Raw genomic sequence first — 26,800 nt, 5'->3', positions numbered from 1 at the left:
ACCCTGGTTTCCTGGACATAGCTTCAAAACCCTTTGGAACTCCCTCAGTTATCAGTGCCGTTTTTTAAATTTAGTTTTTTTAAATTTCAGATTTTAAAAAAACATAATTTATTCACATTACATCCCTATTGTTATCCCCTCACTTGAACCATCCCATTCCACCCTCCCTCCCTCTTTGCCCTACTCCCCTACTCTATGTCTGTGATGGAAGGGAACCTCCTCCCCTCCTCCACAATATGATCACAGCCTACCAGGTCTCATCCTGGTAGGCTGCTTCCCCTTCCTCTGAGTGCTACCAGGCTTCCCCAGCAAGGGGAAGTGATCAAATTGGGGGCACCAGAGTTCATGTCAGAGTCAGTCCCCACTCTCCACACAACCGTGGAGAATTAGCTGTCCATTGGCTAGATCTGAACAGGGGGTCTAGGGTTACTGCCTTCTGTGTCCCTAATATCCCTTTTCGGCCATGCCTGAGTCTGTGCTGCGGAAAGGCTCATGATGGGACCAACGAGTTTCCAGGGATGGGCTGTACACCCCAGAAAGAACAGGCCTATGATTAGAGCCCTGACATCTGAGAAGTGAAGTAGATGAAGTTCAAGTTCATACATGTGGCACATGATGTGATAAAATCATAGTCCTGGAACTTAGATACAAGCTCCAGACAGTAAGACTCCGGGAGCTTCCTGGTTGGCAGTGAGGCAATATTCTCTCAGGTCAAACCTTCCTCCATCTTGGAAGGAAGATTCTTAACATTCAGGCTGCTCTACGTCATGGTTAAAACATTCCACACTGAAGGGAAGCTCAGGAGATAAACAATTCAACACCTCCAGGAAGTCCCTGAAGCCAACCGGATTCACAAGGACTGGTGGGTCCAGCTGGCCAGAAGCGGCTCAGACCTGCTGAGGTGCTGGCAAGCTGTGCAGTGTGTTTCGGCTTCACGAGTGTCTGTCATGCTAAAGTGGGCTTTGGCAAGGAAGCTCCAATCAGGCTCTGAGTGATTTCTGCTCCTGTAAGTAGCCCTTTGCCCATATTTCTGTAAGTAACCCCATTAAAGCTCATTGGTTCAAGTCGGACTTGGGTGGGTTTTTTGTTTGTTTTTGTCCTGTTGATGCTTGCCTATGTATAATGAGCACACATTTCTTCTTGCCTCCCCAGGAATAGTGCCACGTAACAGATGACCACATTGATGTTCTGGGATAGGGACATACCTAAATCCACAAGGACAAGAAGCCCCTAAACTTTGTGCTTAGGACTCTTGTAGATGTTGTCACACGTCCCGTGTGTCTGGCTGTTTGTTCATTTGGACCCTCTGTGATAGTGCCACCGAGTACAGCTTTGAGTTCCATAAGTTGATCTAGCAAATTATCAAACACAAAGAGGTTGTGTGACCTTTAACCTAGATCTGGCCACGCAGAAGGGGAGAGGCCATTCGAGAACTCCAATTACTGCTGGAGTCTGAAGTGAGAGCAGTCTCGATGATAAATCCAGGCTGTTAGTGTCAGAGAGGGACTAAGCCATAGGACACTGCCTGGCACACAGAATGGTGTTAGGATGTAGGCCATTTGTCAAACAGAGGGCTTTGATGGTTAGCAAGCATTAGAGAAATGGCCAGAGCAGAGGCGAATAAAACATCCTTTGTCCCCCACCGTCTTCTCATGTCACCCCAACACAATAGGAGCAAGCAGCCCTGAATGAAAAGACTGGTTGCTCCAGTCCAGGGGAGGGCAGAGTATCATGGTTTAGATTGGGCTGGCCACTGTGATGGGCTGGGAGACAGCTCAGCGCACATCTGAAGTCAGTGACATGAGAAGGCAAGATGAACCCACTCCTAACTAGGGCCAGGCTTTGCAATGAGTTTGATGTATAAGAGTTTCTCTGTACATTTACTGATGTGAAGGGTGTTAAATGTTTGCTTTATTCGAAGGCCTTCACCCGATGAGGCCGATTGGTACTACGGAGGGCAAAAACCATACTTGGTCAGCTGACAATTTAAATGCCAGTCATATCCACAATAGGTAGACCTGCATAGCGCCATCTAGGATGGCGTCTGACCACACACAGAGTTAACGCACCTCACAGGTTGACATGTAAAAGCACGTGAAGTGGGACAGCCTTCCAGACCCACGCCCAGCAGCCGACTGTCTTCAGCCCGGGACCACCCCGAGAGTAGGAGGCCAACCTGACATCCCAAGGCTACACTGTAGACTAACGGATGCCCATTATGTACCAAACCTACACTCAAGGTACACACAATGAGGCTCCCAGCCTGCACACCTGAGGTGGGAAGGAAGTGGCACTCTCTAGTGGTCCTGAGACGTCTACAGAAAGTGGCGGAGTGAAGGAACCCTAACACCCAGGTCGAGAGCCTCCTCTCAGTGCCGCCTGCTGCCCCTCCTTCCCATGGTACAGACTGGCTGGAGTCTGCTGATTTTCCTTCCTCAGAGTAGCTATTTTCAAAGGGCATGAACACATGATGTCATCTCCAGGGTCAATAAATATGGGACCAGATACAAATGGGATATAACCACGCAGTGAGTATTGCACACCCAGCAAAAAGATCGAGATGGAGTTGTGTGCATTTGTCCAGGAAGATAGCCATGAGGAAGCATCCAGCTCCTGTCACGAGGTGACTCTCCCACCCTGATGACATCTGCCACAGTGTGATGGAGTTTGGGGATCATCACCAGAGCCAGCACCTTAACATTATGACCTGACTAAGGCATATAAACAGCTAGACACTAGGCATCTCACTAGGCAACACAAAATAGCCTAATGATATAAAGATGAAAATTAGAATCATCCAGGTGCCTTTTACCTTCTAGCTCTATCTACACGTAGCTTTCTCTTGTGTAGATGGGAGCCTCCACTCTGTTTATAAAACCCTGTGTAGCTTCTCAGTGGGCTCCTCGGTTGTCTCTAACACCAGTAGCCGAGTGGCAAGACAAAGTGAAGACATCGCCTTTGTGTTCTGAAATCCCGCTGGTTCAACAGTGTGAGAAAGAAGGTGACAGTGACCAGGGAAGAAGACTGAGTGCCACAGATCTACTGTCCCCACCCCTGCCTCTGCCATTATGCATAGCCATGTCGAAACTGCAAGAACAGATGGCTGGTTCCTGCTCCGAGGCTTCAGACACCCCACTGTGACTTGCTCTGCATTACAAAAGGTCTTCTGCAAACGTGCCCTGGGAGTGCTGACTTTGGACTAGTCCTAACACGCATTCCAGATTGCTACTGCAGAGGGTCACACCTGGGTGTCCTCACGGGAGAGGAGAGAGTAAGTTGTGGTCTGTGTCCAACTCCAAATACATTACAGGAGGGAGTTCCCCAAGTGCACCTTCCTCTGAGCGCACTGGCCTCCTCACAGGGCCAACCACGGAACAGATGACTCAGCTCTTTTCAGCTGAATTTACAAATCGGAGCTAGCCCTGCGGCCTTGGAGGATGACATAGATAAAGTGCTGGGCCCACTTCAGTCATAAATAAAAGCAGGCGTTCTTATCTGCATCCTTTCAGAGGTGAATTAAGCTTAAATTAAGGGACTAATTATAAAGATTGAGAGAAGCAAGGGTGTAGAGACTGACCCTGGCATCCAGGAGCTGGCCAGGAAACAGCATTTGGACCGTCCTGTTCTCCTGGCCAACGTAAACAAGCTGCCAACGCCAGCATCAAACTAGAGCAGACCGTTCCGTCTCCCAGCAAGATCTGCTGAAGTATCCAGCCTCAGGACTGGAGAGATAGCTGCCGGGCCAGAGCTGAGTGGACAACCAGCCACAGCCATTCAGGACAGCCGTGCAGCTGCCTGGGCATACGCGTTGCTTGTTTGTTGGTGTGCGTGTCATTGTCTGTGTTCGGACACAGTGATGAAAGGGCCTTCCTATGAACTGTTTCAGCTACACAAACAAGAGGGGAAGGCATAATATCATTTTTTAAATGGTTTAAAATTCAATTATCTGAGAAAAGATAATTTAAAAAAATATCTAACCTTTGTGTAGAGGGAACTGTCCTTTCTTAGGAGACATCAAGAAAACTAGAGGAGGAGGGAGGGAAGCTTTGTGTTAGGGGCCATCAGCTTCTGAGGACAGTAAAGGGAGGGACGGTAAGAAAAGGTGGAGGAGAGCCTACCTCAGCATGGCTTTAACACAAAGACTGCAAGTATTTTAAATTACATTATTCTGATGTGGAAATTAAAAAAAAAAAATCAAGAGTTTTCCAGCGTGAGCTCAGTGGGTAAAGACAGTAGCTGTGGCCTGAGCTGAGTCACCGAACCCGTACACCTTGGATGGAAGGAGCCATCTCCACAAAGCTGTCTTCTGCCCTCCACATGTGCCATAGCACACATGACCTTCCTCACTCACATCACACACACACTGATAATGCCTAAAACAAAGTCTACGTGGATGCTGAGGGCGTGAGGGCAGCGGGTTCCACCAGTGAGGGGCCGACCTCTGACCTCTGACCCTCCGCTATCAGACCGTGCCATCACGCTGCCTGAACCAATAGGCCATTGCTTCCGTCTTACAGATGAGGGCCATGATGCTTTTGAGGGCATTATAACTTTACCCAAGTTCACACAAGTTTCTCAAAGGTGGAAGAGTGGGGGGAGGCCAGATAATTCTGCCCCTAGACCTTAAGAACTTACAACCCATACTGGAAATGGTTGATTGTGGCTGTCCTGAAATTTATATTACCAAACAGCTCGACTGAAGTACAGTTTACATAAGACAACATTCATGTTTTTATATCACACAGTGCTGTGGAATTTGTGTATTTACAGTAGGTGGGGATGGTTCCTGCTAACTCTAGAATATTCTTATTACATGTACTAATCTAAGTAGGGGCTCCTGTCTCATGTTTGCTCTGTGGTGAAGAAGGCCACCTGAGAACAAACAAGTGTCTACACAGAAGGGAGAGTAATGGGTTGTCTTATTTCAGCCAAGCTCGCCTTGGTGGGACCTCATATGGGTCTGAGAGTTGTCAAGACCCCACTGTCTGATTGGTAGACGTTCAGAGACCTGGTGTGAACAGATGTGCACACCCAGGAGTATGTTGTCAGCCTGACACAGGTTACAGTCATCTGGGGAGCGAGGTGACCTCAATTAAGAAAATGCCTCCATCAGATTGGTCTGTAGGCAAACCTGCGGGGGTTTCTTTTTAACTGATGACTAACAGTGAGAGGGCCTAGCCCACTGTGGGTGGCGCCACTCCCGAGCAAGCCAAGGACAGCAAGCAGCATTCCTGCCCTGACTTCCTGCTGTGCTTGGAATGTAAAAGCTGAATAAGCCCTTTCCTTTCCCAAAAGTTGCTTCTGGCGGGTTCTCTATTATAGTGACAGGAAGTGAAAGGGGACAGCATACACTTGGCATGGCAGAGCTCTGCCAGGCTGAGCATGGAGGAGGGAGGTGGCAGTCTAGGCTGCGCTGTGGCCTGTGGGTTGTTCTGGGGTTACCGGCTTCATCAGATCCCCAGAGTAACCATCTCTCCAGGGTCGCCTCTACCACTGTTTGATGAGTGACGCTCTTTTATGCCACATGAGAGGATCAGAAAGGACTGGAGCAGAGCGGCAGACAAAAACAGAGCTGCTTTCTCCGTGCGAGCTTCTGCAACCCGTGTTCCTCGAGAGGTACAGCCAGCACAGAACTCTCCGGAGGGGGCAGGTGCCTTCTTGGGACCTGGGGGAGGCATTAGGACTGACTTCTATTTGAGAGGCCTAGTAGTTTAGGGGATTATTTTATTAGAAAAAAAATCTCTATGTTCCTGAGACTACAGACAGCCTCTGCTATAGTGGAAGAGGCACGGTCCAGTGCCTGGCTGTTTCGCATTCACCGCCTGGCTCAATCAGAAGCCTCGCCTGCCGTCCCTGTCTTTGTCACCAAGGCGTCTCCACTGTCTCCTTTCCTGGAAGGATTTTTGGTACAAGATAAGTTAGGACTGAGGTGGTGGTGAGGACTCAGAGCAGGCACACCAGTGGAGCTGGAAGGCTCTGTGCAGATAGGAGGCTGTCCATCCTGTTGACGGCTTTCCTGGCAGTTCTAGAGACTGTCTGCTATCTCTGGGCAGCACCTGTGCCTGCTTCCAGACAAAAGAGGGCTGCTGTGGTGGGGTTTGTTGCTACAGTGCCCTCTTTTCTGACAAACGTCTCTGAATACAGTAGGCAAACTGGGAAGAACACGAGTCAGCGCTCACTCCCAGCTTCCTGATGTAGCCCCAATAGTTCTCAGTAAAAGGCAGACGTTTTGCAGATGTGTTTGAAGAGTAACTCTAGCCCTGTTAAGGAAGGTGGCATTTCCTTCCCAGCAGCCATGTCTATCCCCCCATATTGCCTGAGGAAGTGGCAAGCTCTCTGTGCTGTGTTTAGGAACATGTGCAGCCCTATACAATGAGACCAACAAAGTAGAATATATAAAGAGCTCAAAAAAGCAGTAACCCCCCAATCATCCAATCAACAAGTGATCAAGTGAATAAACACTTTTTGCAGAAAAAAAAAGCAAATAAAAAACTACCAACAAATGCACAAAGAATATTCACCTATCAATCGTGGAATGCTAATGAAAAACTACATTGAGATTGCTTTTATCTTGCCCTAGGCAGAATAGCTTACTTCAAGAAAACCAATGCCAACAAGTGTGGGTGAAGAGTTGTGGGAAAGGAGACTTCATGTAAGGCTGGTGAGGATATAAATTAGTGCAACCATTGTGGGAACCAGTGGGAAGGTTCTTCCAAAAGCTAGGAATAGTATGCTTGACAGATCCAGGGGTACCTCTCCTGGGAATACTCCCAAAGGAATCTATCTAAATTAGCACACCATGGGCACACCTGCTCAACCACACTTATTGCAGCAATATTTACTACAGCCCAGTTATAAAACCAACCTGGGGTTCCATCAGGAGCTGGATGGATGAAGGACATGACACACACACACACACACACACACACACACACACACACACACACACCTTGGACTCTTTGAGAAGGGAAAGGGGATTAGTGGTCAGGAGGCCAGGCTAGGGTAAAGGATACAGAATATGGTTAAAGCACATGCTACAGTCGACTGGGCTATCCTAATGAAGCCCATCAATTTGTATGGTGATTATACATTAATTAAAATAATCAAAACAAAACTAAGCAAAAGAAAGGGGCGTGCACTTCACAGCTTTATTTACAACCATGCAGTCCCCTTTAGACGGACTTTTCTTCCATTTGAAAGTGTCTGGACACTTGGATTCTTCCTCAAGCATAGAAGAGTCGTCTGGAGGTGTTACCTCAGGGCTGACAGTTGGGGCAGGTCATAGGAACCTTGGAAACACCTCCCTCTGAAGATAGGCCTGTTCCTCTTCCCTCCTCCTGGGCCATGCATCTACATTTTCTCTTCCAGAATATTCTCCTGAAAGCTCCTGTTTCCTAAGACTCTTGGTGTTTTTCTTTATCTCTACAGCCCATGATCATGTTGCTTTATAACACACTAATTATGTGGTTTTAGAGACCCCAGGACTTGGCTGCTTCTAAGAAACACTTCCCAGCATGCCTACAGCTAACCCCCGGCTTCCACCTCCACCATAAATCACATGGAAGTCCTCCTTGCTGCAGTCTGTGAGTTGTGGGCATCTTTCCCCTTCCCCTTCTCTCTGTGGGGGCGCCCCCTCCCCCTTCTCTCTTCAGGGGTGCTCCCCTCCCCCTTCAGGACAGACGACTGTTACCCACTGTCTGTAGGCTGCAATGTGAGAGCAAGGCCTGGTGGACTGGGTTCCGGGGCGGCGGGGGTGGGGGGGGGGCAGGGGGGCTCTCCTCTGAGCTGCAGGGTGACTTGCTTGAGCTATGAGGAGCTGTATACTTGCTTGCTCACCTCACAGATGCTTGGACTTTGGGTACCCAGATGGTACATAGAAATCACTGATCCCACAGCAACTGAGAAGCGTGCCTTGGCCTGTGACCCCTGTGCTCTTTGCTGCTCAGGCATTGTACACAGATGCCCACTGCCCCCAGCGTGAGGAGCTCAAGGGGGCAGACACTATCCTCTGGCCTTTGTCTTTTGCTCCCAGCATCTGCCACATAGGTGTGGAGGAGGAGGAGGAGGAGGAAGTGGCAGTGGGGGGCGGAAATCTTCAGTTTTCATGTTTTGCATTTTCCCTATTCTTTTATGGTCACTTATGAAGCTGAGGTTCTGCCTCCTGCCATCAGCAGGACACACACAACTTATTACCTCATAGAGTCACTCACTCTGACATCTTCCGCGCTGCCCCTCTCCCTTTCTCAAGCACAGCTGTTTTTCACCCACAAGGTCAAAACTGCCATCAATGGGTGTTATGCACTCCATAAGACTTTGTTCTGTCAGATCGTGACAGATATTTGTAGAACAGAAAAATAATGATGTTACAAGTTAACACTATCAAGTATATTATTTTCACAGTATAAAGACAAACTGGTGTCAACGCGGCTCTTGGGTCTTAGGTTACCCGAGTATTTCAGAAACTCAGAATTAAAGAAAAAAATAACATTTTAAAATTTGCTGATTTTTTTTTAAAATCTTTTTTGCCTCGGCTCTACTGTTGGGCATGAGGTATCCAGTCGCTGCCTTTACATTTTTTACATGTATTTTTCTGAGGTGGGGTTGGAGGGTGAGCATGGGGGTTGAGGGGAGCACATGTACCACAGCATGCATGCGAAGGTCAGAGGACAGGTGGTAGGAGCCCATCTTCAGCCCTCTCCTTCCAGCATGTGCCTTCTGGGGTTTGAAGTCAGGCTTGGCAGCCATTGCTTTTACCAATGACCACTTTACAAAGGAAATCTATGGCCAAGCCAGTTTTCAGTGAAGCACATGAAATAGGCTTCTGTAAGACTATGTTGAAGGCCACGCACTGGACCCATCCACTGACAGATCAGTACACGGAAGATGGGTGCCAGATCCACTGTCAGTTATGGTGTCAGGGCCTGAGGCCAGACTGTGGAGCCAGCTCAGGAGAAGAGGGCTCTTCTACACCTGGGGTGCAGGAAGCCCCAGATGGCTGCTTACAACTGGCTGGCTATTTTCCATTCTTTTAAAAACCACTTCCAGTGCTAAAAACTGGAAACACCACCAGCGACATCCAAACCTGCTTTTTTCTGTTCTAAGACAGGTACGCATTGCACCAACTGAAAAATCTCATCCCCCAAAGACCTAGGTAGGTAAAACAAAGCGTTCTTCCTCCTTACTTTTCACCGTGAGGTACATGGACTTGCTGACGTCTGCGCCCACATCGTTGCTGACCTTGCAGAGGTAGTAGCCACTGTCTTCTTCTACAACGTGCTTGATCAACAGTGAGCCGTTGCTTAGGACCTGGATCCGGCCGTTCAGCGCAATCGGCTGGAACTGGGGGACCCCAGCACCTGGGAGACAAACACAAAAAACAGCAACCGTGATGCCAAGAGCAATGATCCATCTGACAGTGTGACTAGATTCAGAATCATCTCAGACCTCCGCCTGGGCGTGAATGCGAAGGCACCCAGAGGGCTTAAGATGAGAAGGGAAGGAGTATGTGGGCAGCAGGATCTTCCCACAGGCTGGGGTCCTGGACTGAACACAAAGGGGAAGGCCAGCCAGCTGGGTGACAGCACTGCTTCTTAGCAGCTCCCCAGTGTGCTGAGATGTGAGGGGTGGCACACACGTATCCCACTGCCATGGACTCTGTCGTGTTTACCTCACGATAAGTCACATTATATCAAACTGGGAAAAAAAAAATCAGCCTCCCTCCATCAGCTGGCTGCTTGTATTTTTTCACGGCAGTGAAACCAGAAAGTGCCACACAGTGAGAATAAACACACGGGCAGCAAGATTGAGCTCATCATTCTGATAGAGGACGCTGAACTCGCCTTATACGGGCAGTGCTGGGATGTGCCAAGCCACGCCTTGTAACATTAAAACTCTTACTTAGGGAAAGCCACACTTAGTTCAAATGACAGTATTTCACAGAATGAGATTAAAAAGCAGGAGTGTTTATACATAGTGTCTCCATAAAATGCTGCATTTGATGAGTGTTAAGCAGCTGATAAATTATTCGAAGAAATCATAGAGTAATCCCAGAGTAGACATCACTCATCTTGCTAACAAAGTCCCTTCTGTTCCCTGGATATGATGTAGGTGTAAACAGAGGAGTGACAGAGGAATGCTCCTCTGGGGACATGACACTTAAAGCCCTCACTTGCTGCCCATGCTAGAGGCTACAAAGGCCACCGGTCCTCAGTGTGGCTGTGACAGCGGAGAATCACAGAGCACCACTAGTATCATTGGACTCTTGTCTATGAGTCAGGTCAGTGTGTGTTGACAGTGTTACAATACTGCTCCCGGGAGCACTTGCAGGTGGATATGCTGGGACCATAAGACCATCCAGACTCACATGAAAGGTCTGCATGAAACAACTTAGAGAAGAAAGGATCTATGCCGGGCATAGTGGCACACACCTGTAATCCCAGCACTTGGGAGGCAGAGGCAGGCGGATCTCTGTGAGTTCGAGGCCAGCCTGGTCTACAAAGCGAGTCCAGGACAGTCAAGGTTACACAGAGAGACCCTGTTTCGAAAAACCAAAAACCACCACCACCACCACCAGGACGACCACCACCACCACCACCACCACCACCAACGGCTTGATGGATGTCTAGGGGAACAGTGGCTTGGGGTAACCTATCATGCTGGCTGGGGGGAGGGGCATGGTGAGGATGTGTTCTAGGACATTCAGATCTCCTTCTCCTCACATCTCTTCTTTCTCTACCCTGTGAGTCTGGGGACTCTGTAGAGATTAAGTGCAAGAGTTGACGATAGGACTTCCCTAGAGGAAGCTCACAGGGTGGGTCAAAGGCACACTCTACATGAGAGCTTTAAGTCTGGCCTGGGGCAGGCCACGTCTTCTGTGCTCATTCTTCTGTGCTCATGGGGATCTTCCAGCGCCGCACCTGAGAATACTAGACTGCACACATTGCCTGTCCTTCCCCGAGGACTCCCGTTGCAGGGACTTCAGAGCTGGCTGTGGTGAGCCTCTCCAAAGACACCGTGGAAATGAATCCTGTTCTCCAGAGCCTCTTTTGCACTGAGTGAGAACAGACCGGCCTCTCTCTGCTGCAGTGGATGTGCAGCAAACTGAATGAAAAAGCTGAAAGGGGGCTGGAGTGGTGACTCAGTTGGTAAAAAGGGTTTGACTTTGCAAGCATGGGGCCTGATTGGTTCCTAGCACCTCCACATAGGTCCAGGGCTGTGTGTTTCCGATATCCCAGCACTGAGGAGGCAAAGATAGAGATGGAGGATCCCTGAGGTGGGCCGAAGACCAACCAGTGCTGTGGGATTGGCCAGTCCCACATCCAATGAGAGATCCGTCTGGGACAGTAAGATAGAGAGAAATTCAGGAAGATGTTCAGTGTTGACTTCTGGCCTCTCCATGCTAGTGTGTGTGTGTACAAACACTAGCCATAACAAGCGGGCCCCCAAACGGCAGTGCTGCTGACGGTGTCCTGAGAAGATGGTCCAGAACAGCCCAGGCGGGATTCTGAACAGGGAAGCAGAGGGGTCTGTGCTGGGTAAGGAGAAATCCAAACTCTGCATCCTCACGAATCTCATATGGCGGTGTCCGTTTATCAGGAAAGTCACTGCTTTCTTTTTCTGCCTTCAGTGGTCAACTACCTCCAGCAAGGGGCTGCTAATACCCGATTAACTCAGCCTGCAACAGGCCAAAGTCCACCCACCAACTCCAGGCTGTTCTAGCCCCCAGGCCACCTCCCACGGCTGCTCCCTGTCCTGAAAAGCTGATTCACCCCTCCCTCCCCCAGCTACTGTTCTCTACCCTGGAGGAGGCAGCCTGGCTGCTTCCCTCCCATAAATTGTTCTTTCTGTCCAATGAGTGGTCTAGTTCTGTGGTTTTGCTGTGCTTGCTTACAATAAACATATAATAAACCATGCAAATAATACACATACACACGTACATACACACATGCACGTACATACATACGTACATGCATACACACATACACCCATACATGTACATATACACACATACATACACATACACATGCACATACACACACACACACACACACACACACACACACACACACACACACACGGCTGGAAGATGCTCCACTCCAACAAGGATAAAGGAAGCCAGAGAAGGAAGCTGTTCACCCTGTTCAGCGCCACAATTGTGCCTTCCTCAGAGTGAATTCCAGGAAAAGCATTAAACGTAATTACAAGGAATAAAAATGCCTGAGAGTGAGAGATGAGTCCAGTAGAGCAATTTGCCGTTAGCACCTCTAAAGGGACGAGGTCATAGCCATAAAACAGGGGGAAGGGAAAGACTGGCAAAAGCTGTGACCTGCCTCAGTCTTCCCCTTTGGACCAGAATCTACCAGAAAACTATGTGACCCACCCCTCAGTAAGGCAAAACATAATTGCATATTTTAAGTAATTATCATCTAAGAAAGAGAAGAGAAAAAGAAATGTCTATAAAATAATGTGTTCTGTTTTTATAAAATAAATTTTAAATCAGAAAAATTTAATACCACTATCAATCATCGAATTGATTTAATGAGCATTTATAGAGCCCCACACTGAGCAACAGTAGGGCAGGTGAGCTGCAACAGACTGTGGTGCAATCACTGCAAGAGACAGACAGTGCCTGAGAACCAAGAGTCAGTCGGTGCCTGAGCACCGAGACACAATCCCTGGGCACCGAGAGACACAGCCCCTGGGCACCGAGAGACATAGTCCCTGGGCACAGAGACACAATCCCTGAGTACTGAGAGATACAGTCCCTGAGCACCGAGAGACACAGTCCCTGGGCACAGAGACACAGTCCCTGAGCACCGACAGACACAGTCCCTGGGCACCGAGACACACAGTCCCTGGGCACAGAGACACAATCCCTGAGCACCGAGAGACACAGTCCCTGGGCACCGAGAGACACAGTCCCTGAGCACAGAGACACAATCCCTGAGTACTGAGAGACACAGTCCCTGAGCACCGAGAGACACAGTCCCTGGGCACAGAGACACAGTCCCTGGGCACAGAGACACAGTCCCTGAGCACCGAGAGACACAGTCCCTGGGCACCGAGAGACACAGTCCCTGGGCACCGAGAGACACAGTCCCTGGGCACCCAGAGATACAGTCCCTGGGCACAGAGACACAATCCCTGAGCACCGAGAGACACAATCCCTGAGCACTGAGAGACACAGTCCCTGAGCACCAAGAGACACAGTCCCTGGGCACAGAGACACAGTCCTTGGGCACTGAGAGACACAGTCCCTGTGCACCCAGAGACACAGTCCCTATGTTGAAGCCTAGAAGGAGGTGTTTGCAGGAGGGCTTTTGGGAAGTGTGCAGTTGAGTGGGGAGGACTCCTTATGAACAGCGTCAGTCCCTTTTAAGAGTGACCCTGGAGGACACTCTTGTCCACTGTGAGGACACAGCAAGGGGTCAGCAGTGTGAGGCCCAGGAGGGCGCCCTCATCAGAATGTGGCTTGCCAGTTGGTGCCTGACCTCAGATGCTCAGTTTCTTAAGTAATGGGAGACAAATTCTGCCCAGTGAGTCTGCATGGCAGAGCAAGCTGAGCAAACTCAGTCATCAGGAGGGATGGTACCGTGAGCTGTGAAAGGAATCTCAATACATGCTACAGAATGAAAGTAGCACGAGAAATATATCTGGACGAGCTCCAAGTCTCCAGTTATTTGAAAACTAACAGCACAGTTGTTTTGTTTCTTTGTTAGTTTGGTTTTGGTTTTTGGTTTTTAAAACAGTTTCTCTGTGTATCCCTGACTGTCTCTCTGTAGACTAGGCTGGCCTGGAACTCACAGATCTGCCTCTGCCTCCTGAGTGTTGTGATTACAGGAGTGAACTATCACCACCCCGCAACAATTCATTCTAAATAGCTCATGAGCCAATGTTAGAACTCATGAGAAACATTAGAAAGTATTTTGAGTTGAATAAAATAAAAAGAAAATATTTAAAAATCTGTGGTATGTGGCTCAAAGCAATATGTCCGTGACATGTACAGCATTGAATACTAGAAAATGAAAACAAATAAAAAGGAAAAATAGAAATCCAGCATTTTGTTTAAGAAGAGACTACAAAAAGAGTGCGCACACACACACACATGCACACACACACACACACACACACACACACACACACACACACGAAGGAAAGGAAAGAAACAATTAAAAAAAAACTATAAGCAATGATGTGAGACAGAAAAATACTATAGAAAAACCAGCAGAGCTAAAAGCTTGTCTTTGAAAAGGACAATAGAATTTGCCAAGAAGACAACAGAATAGACAAAAACCATAAACAATTATAATAAAACAAAAACTCGTGACTATATTTTTAAAAGGCCAAAAGAAAAGTAATGAATAATTTAGTGCCACTAAGTTTAGCAACTTCAATTAAATAGATACATTTCCTTAAGAAGTTATCACATGTCACTAATTAATGAAAGGTGTCTGCTAGCTTACCTACTGTGGTTTTAAACGTGAGCGCTCTTTGGTACGTCATGGTAATTCAGTTAAAAATAAATGGGGTACCCCCTTTCCTGTGAGCCATGCTAATCCCACCGTCTGGAGAGAGGACACGCTTCAAATCTCCTAGGCTCATACAAATCCATGACTATTTTTTTTACACAAAGTGACTTTATGGCTCAGTTACAGAGACTAACACCCTGTAAATAGCTATCGGTGCAGCGGTGTTGTCTCCTATCGCACTCCCCGCCTCTCTCTTCCTCCCTCCCCCCCCCAGGATGGGGATTGCCATGTTGCAAGCCTGCCATGGCTCCAGGAGGAAGGCACCAAGGGCTAACTCTAACCACTGGCCTCTGACAAACTAAACCCTGCCAATCAGGACATGAGAGAGCATGTGACCGTGACCCCAGCTGATAGAGAGCCTAATCCAGGGGACTCGGCTATGCCTGTACTCCTGATCCACACTTGTGGGGAGATGAGAACCATACAGGAATTACAGTCACTCACTTAGAGGGAGAGAGTGAACAGACTCCCTCCACCACAGGGTGGAGTAATGGCTCATGCCCCTGAAAGACGGCTCTGCACATAGCAGCCACACAGCACTGTGATGACTTGGCCTTGTTTTAGGATCAGTGCTATGGACACGTCCCCTGACTCCTCGCATCAATACAAGAAGATGTGGATCAATACACCGTATTTATGGCGAGCCTTCCAAGTGACATTCTGAATAGAAAGGAATGTGCACTTAAGTGTGAATACGCATTATTAAATTGCTTGAGAAAGAGAGCCCTGCTTAGCTGGGCATGGTGGCACATGCCTTTAATCCCAGCACTCAGGAGGCAGAGGGAGGCGGATCGCTGTGAGTTTGAGGCCAGCCTGGTCTACAAAGTGAGTCCAGGACAGCCAAGGCTACACAGAGAGACTCTGTCTCAAAAACAAACAAAGCACGAAACCCCAAACCCCAAAACCCAAAAGGCCCTGATTTTATTTCTGCCAGTGTTGACTGCAGCTTTAATTTACACGTGTGCACCATTAAAGCTCTTAATCTTTCTTTGTCAATGTGACACAATCTTATTTTAGCAGACACCTCTTAAAATTTTTGCTCATAGATGACTTTGAGCATGTTTTTATAAATTATTCAGCATTTTTACTATTGTTTGCATATCTCCAAATCTTTTGCACATTTTTTGCTACACTTTTGTCTTAAAGTGTTCCAAAGCATTTCAGATTTTTAAAAAGTGCTACGTTCTTATTTCACAAATTTTATTTTTGATTCTTGTTATTTTAATAAGAGTTTGATGGAGAATACTATAAGCTTCGTTTTCGTACATAGAGGATGGAATTTCTCTCCTATAAGAGTAGATTGCATTTTAAAGAATTTGGTTTTATAACTTATAAGATAACTTATGGAGAACGTGTCCCTTTGTAAAAGAGTAAAGGGTTTTACAGAAACTTGACAATAAGAGAGTGAGCTGGTGCGCCTCTAATTCCAGCACTTGGGAGGCAGACAAAGGCTGTTCTCTGTGAGTTGAAGGCCAGTCTGGTCTACATAGAGAGCTCCAGGACAGCTAGGGCTACATAGAGAGACACTGTCTCAACAAACAAGCTCAATAAATAAATAGAGAGAGAGAGAGAGAGAGAGAGAGAGAGAGAGAGAGAGAGAGAGAGAGAGCGAGAGCATGGCAAGAGCCCAGAGCTGGACTCAGGAGCACCATGAGCCACTGTCTTCTGAATAAGACAAAGCTGCTCACACACAGAGTCTATGGTTTCCTGACAAGACCTGCACAGGACTGGTTCTGCTGGAAAACCCAGCACAGAAGGGGAAGCAGCCTTGAGGCCCACACTTAGCTACTGGCGGGTGACGGCAGCTGGGGGAAGGAGAGCCATTTTCTTTATGGTTGTGGTTGCTACTGGGTTGGCTATGTTACACTGAATGGCTTCACGCCATTCACACAAGGTCAGCACAGGACTCAGGGGCTATTAAGAATTAGCTCTTTAAAATGCAGACATCAAATGGGAAAGCTCAGGGGTTGGTGGGATGGGGGAGCTGGAGAGAGTCAGTGGGGGTGGGTAAGAGAAAATACATTTGTACAGATGTGTGACATTTTCAAAGCATAATAAAAGTATTATTTTTATGTTTTATTTTGTTTGGTTTTTTGAGACAGGGTCTCTCTGTGTAGCCTTGGCTGTCTTGGACTTGCTGTGTAGACCAGGCTGGCCTCAAACTCACAGAGATCCGCCTGCCTCTGCCTCCCAAGTGCTGGGATTAAAGGCATGTGCCATCATGCCTGGCTAAAAGTATTATTTTTTGATGAAGAAAACATTATTTAACTTGTATTAAAGTGCTTAAATGTGGTGCACTGTTTTACATTTATTATTTGTGTGTGTGTGTGCACATATCCCCACGTATGCATATGGATGCACAGGCCACTGCATGGGTTGGAGGTCAGAGTGCAACTTACGGGAGTTCTCGCCTTCTACTGTGTGGGTCCCAGGGATAAACTCAGAACACCAGGACTGGCAGCAAGCCCACTCACTTGCTGAGCCATCTCCATAACCTTTTCCCTGTTTTAGAAATCTGTTCAAGGCTACTGGTGTTTTATTCCAGTCTTAGTGACAGTAAGAGCTACATCCACTGTAATGCACACGACCTAAAATCTCAGCCAAGGAGAGGATTTCTCAAGCACATGTGAATGTGTGCACACACACACACACAAACACACACACACACACACACACACAGAGAGAGAGAGAGAGAGAGAGAGAGAGAGAGAGACAGAGAGAGAGAGAGAGAGAGAGAGAGAGAGAGAGAGAGAGAGGCACATGCGTACACATGCACACACACTCACACAAGGATAAAATTTAGACATCTCAAAGAGCTATGAACCTATAAACTACATAAAACTTTGTTTTAAAAATTCTGGATATCTGCTGAAATTCTGGTTGGCTTTGAGAAAGGCAGAAGATCATCAAGATCAATAACACATACTTTTTTATTGTTTTCAAATAATTTTCACTGTAAAAATTACTTTAAAGGTAGTAGAAACACTTATACTGAAGACTTACAAGGTAAGATTTACAACACTGCTATGCTCTCTCAACTAAACAGTGGGAAAGAATGGCTGACTGACTCCCAGGCAGATGGACTGTGCCTGTGCGTTATTTAAAAGGTTTATGAAAATGGAAGTAAGCTCTAAGTGCCTGTGAATAACATTAAATCTTTTCTTCATTGGGAAAAATAATGAGGCCAAGGTGAAGGGACAGAGCGTGGACATCTCTGATCATGCTACAAGGAGTGAGAGTGGGTGTTATTGGCCAGCCTGTCCCCCAAGAGGACGCAGACACAAGGGCTGGCATTCACCAGGTGTGAGGGAAGCAGGACTCAGTGTGGCCTCATGGGATTCCCAGCCTCCCTCTCAGAGTCATCATTACTCCAAAGAGCACAGTTTAAACCAGTGTGTACAACCTGCAAATCAGTAATTCCCTTAGCACGAGGGATGCACGTTGGCCAGCAGACACACTGCAAGCAGCAGCAGCAGGTAAGAGAGCTGTCTGTTTCCTGTGGCTAGCCGGGGTCGAGCGGGGGCGGGGGGGCAGTTCTAAACTCAATTACAAGAACGAAATATTAGAGCATTTAGTGAGGCAGAGGCTGGATTGCCAGCGATGTTAACACACAGTTAACACACAGGAACCCTTCCCCGTTGGCAGGGAAGCTGTGCCCTGCCCTGTGCCCGGGTGCTGAGGTTGCGGGAAGCACACTTAGGAGAACAGCACAGGAAGCGATGGCAAGCCAAGCCGGGAGCCTGTTTCCTCTCCATCTCTGAAGGTGCGTTGATCATAGAGACAGCACCTGGCTGAGTCTCGGAAAGACACAGGCCCCAGTGGCCTCTGACCTGCCAAGTGGCTGACTCCCTTTGCATCTTTATACAGAAAACATTTACATATAAGGTTGTGACAAAGAAAACAGCTTGCAAAAATGTGAATACCTACGTTATATGCAGAATTCAGTTGTTCAAAGAGCACGTTTATAACTGGCTATCAGGGTAGAGGGATGGATGAGGTAAGGTGAAGCACAGCACAACACAGCATGGCACAGCACAGCATGGCACAGCACGGCACAGCACGGCACAGCACAGCACAGCACAACACAGCACAACACAGCACAACACAGCACGGCACGGCACGGCACAGCACAGCACAGCACAGCACAGCACAGCACAGCACAGTGGGGTCCCTTTCTTCTCTTAGATGTATCCCAAAGGAAGGCTGCGAGCTCTTCTCTCTCTCCTCTCCAAGGATCAAAGTGTGTCCCTTTCATCCTTGCAGAGAGAGTGTGTTTTCTTGAAGAGCAAGCGAGCGGTTTTTACTTTGAGGAGGAGTTTCCTTTCCTTGTGAGTAGTTGGTAGGCTTCAGGAGTGTCCCTCAGTGGTGGACTGTGGCATGGCATTACAAGATGAAATGACTCCTTTCCCTCTGAGCTGCTTTTGGTCACGTTGGTGTTTATCACAGCAACGGGAAGCAAACTAAGACCTCGGCTGTCACCAGGCTCTGGTTTCTGTCTTACTGCGAGGAGCATTTAAAATGATGTGGGAGGAGCAAGAAAGAAGAAGCCACCAAGGGCTTCTCCTTCAAGGGCCAGGCATGCCGGAGCAGGCCAACTCTGTCCGCAAGATTCTCAGTCCCTGGAGGGTGTCTGTAAACCACGGCTACAGACACAGACGGTCCTCAAAGGACCGACATTTCTCACGTAATCTTTCTCTCATCCGTCCTTCCCTAGGTGCTACATTCTCACGGCACTGCCCTGCCCACTAACTGCAACAGCACGCGGGCAGTTTTCTCTTCAAATCTGATGTTGTTATGTTCAGTGGGTAGTGTAGCCACCTCCTCTTAATTCCACTTTTTTTTCCCCCTGTGAAGAAACCTATCCACTGAAGATAAACAAAGCTTCCTCAGAGACTCGTCTGAGTTTTCTCTGGCTCAGCAGGCAGGGTGTGACTTTGGCACACTCATGTCCTGGTTGTAATTGTGTACCTAATAGGAAGTAATTGTTTCTTTATCCCGGCTCTGCACTCAATTACCACAAAATTGAGCTGTGAGGCAGTCACATTTAGTGCTCGCTGATGTGGCCGGTGACACTGCAGGAAGTGGATGTGGGTAGAGACACAGCGGATGGCACCTATGCTGTGCGGTGGGGCTCTGAGAAGCCAGGCACTTGGGTCTGACGGCCAGGGTCTGCACCTCACCTGCGCCGAATAGTTTTGTGTCAACTTTATACAAGCTACAGTCCATCTGAGAGGCAGAAACCTCAATTGAGAAAATTCCTTTATAAGATTGGGCAGTGGGCAAGCCTGGAGATCAATTCCTCAATTAGTGATTGGTGGGGGACGGGCCCAGCCCATTGTGGGCCGTGCCACCCCTGGGCTGCTGGCCCTGGGTTCCATAAGAAAGCAGGCTGAGATCCAGGCGTGGTGGCGCACGCCTTTAATCCCAGCACTCAAGAGGCAGAGGCAGGTGGATCACTGTGAGTTTGAGGCCAGCCTGGTCTACAAAGCGAGTCCAGGACAGCCAAGGCTACAGAGAGAAAACCTGTCTCAAAAAGCAAACAAACAAACAAAAAGAAAGCAGGCTGAGGGAACCATGGGGAGCAAGCCATAAGCAGCAGGTTCCATGGCCTCCACATCAGGTCCTGCCTCCGCGATCCTGCCCTGTTTGAGTTCCTGTCCTGACTTCCTTTGATGATGAACAGCAATGTGGCAATGTGAGCCAGATAAGCTCTTGCCTCCTCAAGTTGCTGTGGCCATGGTGTTTCATTAGAGCATTAGGCAATAGAAACCCTAAGTAAGACAGCACCCCACAAAAGGGTGTCCAAATATCTGTAACTGGCATGGCTGCCTCTACCCACAAGAGGACTGCTACAGAGTTCTTGGGGCGAAGGAACAAAAAAGAGGACATCTGGAGGAATGGGGAAGAGGGGGAAAGGAGGTGAGGGGTGTCTGCAGCCTGGGATGGCTGAGCGGGGAGGTGAGGGGTGTCTGCAGCCTGGGATGGCTGAGCGGGGAGGTGAGGGGTGTCTGCAGCCTGGGATGGCTGAGCAGGGAGGTGAGGGGTGTCTGCAGCCTGGGATGGCTGAGCGGGGAGGTGAGGGGTGTCTGCAGCCTGGGATGGCTGAGCGGGGAGGTGAGGGGTGTCTGCAGCCTGGGATGGCTGAGCGGGGAGGTGAGGGGTGTCTGCAGCCTGGGATGGCTGAGCGGGGAGGTGAGGGGTGTCTGCAGCCTGGGATGGCTGAGCGGGGAGGTGAGGGGTGTCTGCAGCCTGGGATGGCTGAGCGGGGAGGTGAGGGGTGTCTGCAGCCTGGGATGGCTGAGCGGGGAGCCGTACTAGGCTGGTTCCTGGCTTCCACCCGTTCCAGGGAGGAGAAGGCTTTCATATCTGTCAAGCTCCCCTCTTTCTGTTTTTTCTACTCTCAGTAGAAAAAGATAAATGCATCAAGCATCTGTTTATTTGTATTGCTTCTGGCCCTTTCTGAGAACTCATTGCTTACTGAGGCCCGTGGTCCCCCACTTGGGAAGCAAACATGATAGCCTTTGTTGTACATTAGGGTTCATGATGAGTTTTCAAATTAGTTTATTACTTTGGGGTGCAGGGAGATATCATCTTTTCCTGTGGAGAGTCTTGAGATACCTTGCTGGGTCAACTTAGGACTCACATGGCACAACCAGGCTTAAGCAGAGGGCAGGGTCACTGGTTTTAGTACCTGCACTAGGCTGGTGCATAGTGGTGTAGCAGACATTGCTGGACATACTTTAGGAAACTGTTGTGCTCCAGAAAACCATCAGCATATAAGAGGTCTAATCGGCAGATAACTCTGACAGCACAGAAAAAGAACCGTAAAGTGGGAGCCTCAGTAGCCGTTAGAAAAGGAGGAAGGAGGGAAGGTGGAACTCTGGCTGGGCAGTGGCCTTCCTCAGCCAGGCTCCTGCTAGAACCTTCACTCTAGCCTTCTTCACCAGGAAGAATGCACGGACAGGATTAGACTGATAGGTTCCCAAGGAGGTGGTTAAGACAAGATTGAGGAATGGTACAAGTTCCAGAGAGGGGATCTGAAAAGGACAGGTCAAAGCAGCGTCCCTGATGCTGGAGGTCAAGGTCAAAGTGCAAGTGGCTCTGAGGTAAATAACAGGACTAAGTGCCTTGACAAGGAACAGGAGAGATGCTCATGCCAAGGAGGCTGAAAACAGTAGGACGTGCGAGGTGGCAGGCACAGACAGAGGAAGGGACCATGGAGGGCCAGGAAGCCAAAGGTCACTCTGCCAGGGCCATATGGACAAGTTCCCCCTGGAGTCATCTTAAAATTAGGCATTCTATTTCCACAGGGACTCTTTACCAAAGGGAATGATGGCATTTGAGCATTTCTCCTTTGGAGGGAGCGGGATTTGTCTGTCACAGAAGACAATCTGCCTCTTGTCCAGTGAGGAGGGAGTGACTGCAGAGATCCACCAAAGTCTGAAATTGGGGTTAGAAGAGACCACGCCCTACAGCAAACCTGCTCAGGCACTCAGGCTTGTCCTCCATGTGCCTCCGAGTACTCTGACATCGAGGCCTTAAGGTTTTGGAAGGTCTCAGGAAATATTGCCTCAACATTGAGCAATGGGGTTTGGCAAGGCCAAGGGAGGCATCCTGGGACAAGCCCCTGACACAAGGAGACTACAGAGAGGGTGGGTGACTTTGGCATTTTGAGCACACATTGTGTGGAGCCCAGCGTTTGTGTGTAGTCTGGAATTTTGAACGGTGACATCCAGAAAGCTATGCTGCAAGTCTGGTTTTATTTCCGTGGGTTTCTCAAGAACAAATATAAATTAATCCTATAAAGAGTATGTGGCATGAGAGAGAGAGAGAGAGAGAGAGAGAGAGAGAGAGAGAGAGAGAGAGAGAGAGAGAGAGAGACAGAGACAGAGACAGAGACAGAGACACAGAGACAGACAGACAGACAGACAGACAGACAGAGAAAGAGAAAGAGAGACAGAGACAGAGATACAGAGACAGAGACACAGAGACAGAGACAGACACAGACAGACAGAGAGAGACCCCTGCTTGTGGGCTGACATGAAGTGGGGAACAGGTTTCTGGTGATGGGTAAGGTGTGGTCAGGCCTCAGGTGGCCGCACTGAGCATAGAAGTGTCTAATTGTCAACAGTTTGTCCAGGGCAGGCGGAGAAGGCAGGGAAGTCACAGCTTCCCAAATGGGGACAGAAAGCTGTGGTTGGAGGAGCTAAGCTGGGAGAGCTGGAGGGACAAGGTATCTGGCTAGACAGAGTGATGGTGGCCCTGGCCATGACCATAATGACAGGTGGGCTGTGCTGCTGTCAGACACTGTAACAAATGCATCCTACGAGTGTTTCTCAATAGATGATCACTTCCCACCCCAACTACCACAGACAGGGTCTCAGTTTGGCACCCAGGCTGTTTTGCACTGGAGGAAACAGGCTCACATAGACTATGCAGTTTATAGGCAGGGACACAGCAGACCGTGCTGGGCTAGGTTTCTTGGCTGATGTTGTTTATCCAATCTCTCAGGCCCCTGCAACAAATCCTTTCCTAAAATGAAATTCAAAGTTAACGACACTTTACTTACAAACAGAAGGGTTTGGGATTGGAGAGGGGAGGTCAGCATTCCTCTCCAGTTCCTGGGAGACACACAGAAGCGGGTGGGGGAATGAATGCTGGCACCTGAGAACCAGGGAAGAGCCACCACACCAAGGATAAAAGGGGCGACAGTATGAGGTGCAGGCAGCGAGACGCGGAGGATGGGTGCTGCTCATCTTGGCAGGAAGCGATAAAGTGGGGTCAAATGTGATGAGGCAAAGTCTACCTCAAGTGGCAGTGTGCAGAAGCCAGGTATGAGGGTTAGGAGCAGACAGGTAACTTTAAGTGAGGGAACCATGTGCCTGTGTAAAGCGCAGACAGCGCCCTAGATAAAGGGAGATAGATGCCCATCTGCAAGAAAGAAGAGAGAGAGAGGGAGAGGACACACACACACACACACACACACACACACACACACACACACGGGCGGGGGAAGGAAGTCTGTGATGAGGAGAAGAGAACGAGTAAGAGAGAAAGAGGAAAAAAGGAGGGAAGGAGGGATGGAGAAAGAGGAAGAGGGAAGGAGCAGAAAAAAGGGGCCAGAGTGAGAGAGGAGAGAGAGAAAGCTACAGAAAAAGGAAGGGAGAAAGAGGACTGTCATGGAGAGAGAGGGGAAAGAGGAATAGGAAGAGAAAGAGTGATGAAGGAGAGAAAAAAGAAAGGGAGGGAGGGAGATGGGAGGTGCAGGAAAGGAAGGGAGGGTTGGAGGGACAAGGGAAGTGAGACAGGAAGGGAGGGTATTTAGGACCTAAGGCATCACTGCTTATTATGGGAATTCACAGCTGGTTCTGCAAAGAGAAACTCCTCCCCTCCTCTCCAGCCCAAGATCTGCTCTGTGGTTGGGTCCATTAGTCCATCCTCTTCCTCTCACTGCTCAGGGCAAAGAGCTGGGCGCAGTTTCACCTCACGGGCACTTGCAGTCTGGCAGCTAAAGGAAGCCAGCTTCCAACTCCTTGTCTTCCACTGCACTCCAAGCCTCGTTGTGACAAATGTTTCTGAGCAGGTCTAGTGTGTTTCCTGCCTCCTTCCTGTCTGCTTTGGGTGCACCAGGGCTGGGATCATTCTGTTACGGCGTCACTTCAGACCCCTTCTGCGGCAGTGTTCTGGCCACATCTAATGTTGCTGAATGCAGAGAGTGCATTATTACCACCAACACAAGGGCCATGCACCTTGGTAAGGTCCCATGTCAATCACAGTGATTGGCAGAGGAACCTAACCACCTGCAACATCCTGCACCTACTTTGCCTCAGACACTGTGTCCCCTTGATGTTTCTGGAAATTTCCAAGAATCACTCCTGTGATAGCTAATCTTGATTGTCAGCGTGTTTACGTCTAGGATCAATTAAACGTGATTACATCTAGGATCAATTAAAACCACAGAAGAGATTTTCTTGGTCAGGTTCTTTTAAGTGAGAAGACCTTCCCTAGACTGGGCATACCTTCTGGTGTCAGCCCACATAAATGGAGATGGAAGAAGGGGGCTTTTGCTTTTTGCCTGCTTGCCCTCACTCTTGCTGGCAAGTTCCTCTATCCTGTTGCTAAGGCATTCCTTTGCTGGTATTAGAACCCACTTCCTAGGGATGACAACGTAGACTGAGGACCAGATGAGACATCCAGTCTTGCAGCCTGAAAACTATACAATGTTCAGCTTGTAGGTAGTAAGACAACCACTGCTGGGCTAACTAGATCACACCCTGTAAGGCCACTCTAATAAATCCCATATATATATATTCATATAATTAAAAATATATTAATGTAATTCATATATATAGGATTTGAGTGGCTTCATATAATTCACATATCATATGAATTATGTTTCTATAAATATGTGTGTGTGTGTGTGTGTGTGTGTGTGTGTGTGTGTGTGTGTGTACATCCTATCAGTTCTGATCCTTTAGAGAATGCTGACTTTTATAGCAGGTAAAGGCTCCTGTCTCTGAGCCTGACGGCCTGAGTTTGAACCCTAGGACCCACATGGTAGAAGGAGGCAGACATGGAAAACTGTCTTCTGACCTCCACACATGTGCACGCATGCACTGTTCTCCTGGCTAGGTGTTTTTTGTTTTTGTTTTGTTTTGTTTTGTTTTTTTGGTCAACTTGACACAAATGAGATAATGCCTTCATTAGATTGCCCATAAGCAAGCTGGTAGGATATTTTCTTAATTAATGATTAATATGAGAGAGCCTAGCTCACTGTGGGTGGTGCCACCCATGAGCAAGTGGTCCTGGGTTCTATAGGAAGGTAGGATGAGCAATCCACAGGAGCAAGCCAGAAAGCAGTGTTCCTCCATGCCTCTGCATCAGTTCCCACTTCTAGTTTTCTCTTTTCCATGATGAAGGATCGTAAGCTAAAAGTAGAATAAACTCTTTCCTCCTCAGGTCTCTTTTGGTCTTAGCATTGGTCACAGCAAGGTAAAGAGAAGTAGGACATCACCCCTAGCAGGACCCTAATGATCACTTCTCTGTCTTTGCACACGTGGAAGGCCCACCTCGTGTCTGTCACGCCTCGGGTAAGTTCCCAGCTCCTGATTCTCCAGTAATGTTATTTTTAAGTGCAGACTCCTTCCTACTTCTGCACGCTGAGGCCTTGGTCCTTGGACATTCCTGTATGGCAGGGATTCTGCAGACAGCCACCGAGAGCAAAGCACGCCCAGGGGCTGTTCTCTCAATTTATCAGCCCCCCTTCTGCTCCTGAGGAGCTCACACAGGGTAGCGCTAGTCTCTAAGACAGTGACCTAAAGCAGTTTCCTTCTGTCATAAGTGGGGAGTGTGCAGAGGGTGTTGTTTGCGTGTAGCAGCTTGGTCTTGGGCGTTGTATTCGACTGTTAATTATTTTGCTCCCCGAGGTCTGCTTGCTGACTATCAAGTACCCCAACTGTTGCTGTGTAACTTTGCCTCCAAATTGTCCCTGTTTGACCAATAAAGTGCCTACACCTGGGCAGGGCGGAGATGAGGTAGGCGTGGCCAAGATCTGCAGGCAGGGAAGACAGAAGGAACCCTGGGAAGGAGAGGGTACTGGAGGAGGAGGAGGAGGAAGTGGACTGCCATAGGTCAGCCAGGAGAGAACCACGTGGCCAGGAGGAATTTACTGTGAGGTGGTGTTGGACAGAAGCCGGCCAGATGGAAAGCATGTGCAAGTGCTTATGGGATCACAGATGGGAAGCAGCCCAGACAGGATCGGTTAAAACATAAAGCAGATGCCATGTGATGTGGGGCTGGGAGGTGGCAAGGTAGCTTAGTGGGTAACGTCTGCCCAGCCTCAGGTCAAGTGAGGCTTATTTAAAATTCTATCCAGTATCTGCCTTTTATTTATGTGGTAAATATGGTATTGACAGCAGGTTAATAACAACTGCTGTAGCAATTATAGGCTGTCAATAGTAAACCTCACTAGCCCGTTTTATTTTCTATATTATTTTAGCCATGGGTCATGCAGAGCACAGACCACCAAGCAACTGAACCCAGGTTCTGAAGTCTTTAGATGAAGTGCCTCTTTTATGCAAAAAAAGCAACACTGGGAGATGGGATGCAATTGTCCTATGTTTTGTGTCTTCAGAACTAAGTTCGAAACTGGAAAAAGGTTGTTTTTCTGCCGAGGCTGTTTAATTTCTACTGTAGCTACGTATGCTGCTGTGATATGCCTATGAATCCCTGGCCCAGGGATCAGTTGCTGCAGCCTTCTGGCTCAGGGCCAG

General features: G+C 48.5%; 1 protein-coding gene across 3 annotated transcripts in view; it reads right to left on the bottom strand.

Moving 5' to 3' along the window:
- Positions 1–26,800, bottom strand: part of DSCAM (DS cell adhesion molecule) — a 580,894-nt gene that overhangs the window by 192,323 nt on the left and 361,771 nt on the right. For all 3 annotated transcript variants that reach the window (XM_084800819.1, XM_084800820.1, XM_084800821.1), the window contains exon 11: positions 9,183–9,356. In XM_084800819.1, coding sequence (XP_084656945.1) covers positions 9,183–9,356 — 174 coding nt within the window. The remainder of the gene's footprint in view (positions 1–9,182; positions 9,357–26,800) is intronic.

Source organism: Acomys minous (genome assembly GCF_964271855.1).
Source record: "Acomys minous genome assembly, chromosome: 11".
NCBI classification, from domain to species: Eukaryota; Metazoa; Chordata; class Mammalia; order Rodentia; family Muridae; genus Acomys; species Acomys minous.
Note: the sequence above shows the minus strand (reverse complement) of the source record. Positions and strands in the feature narration are given on the sequence as shown.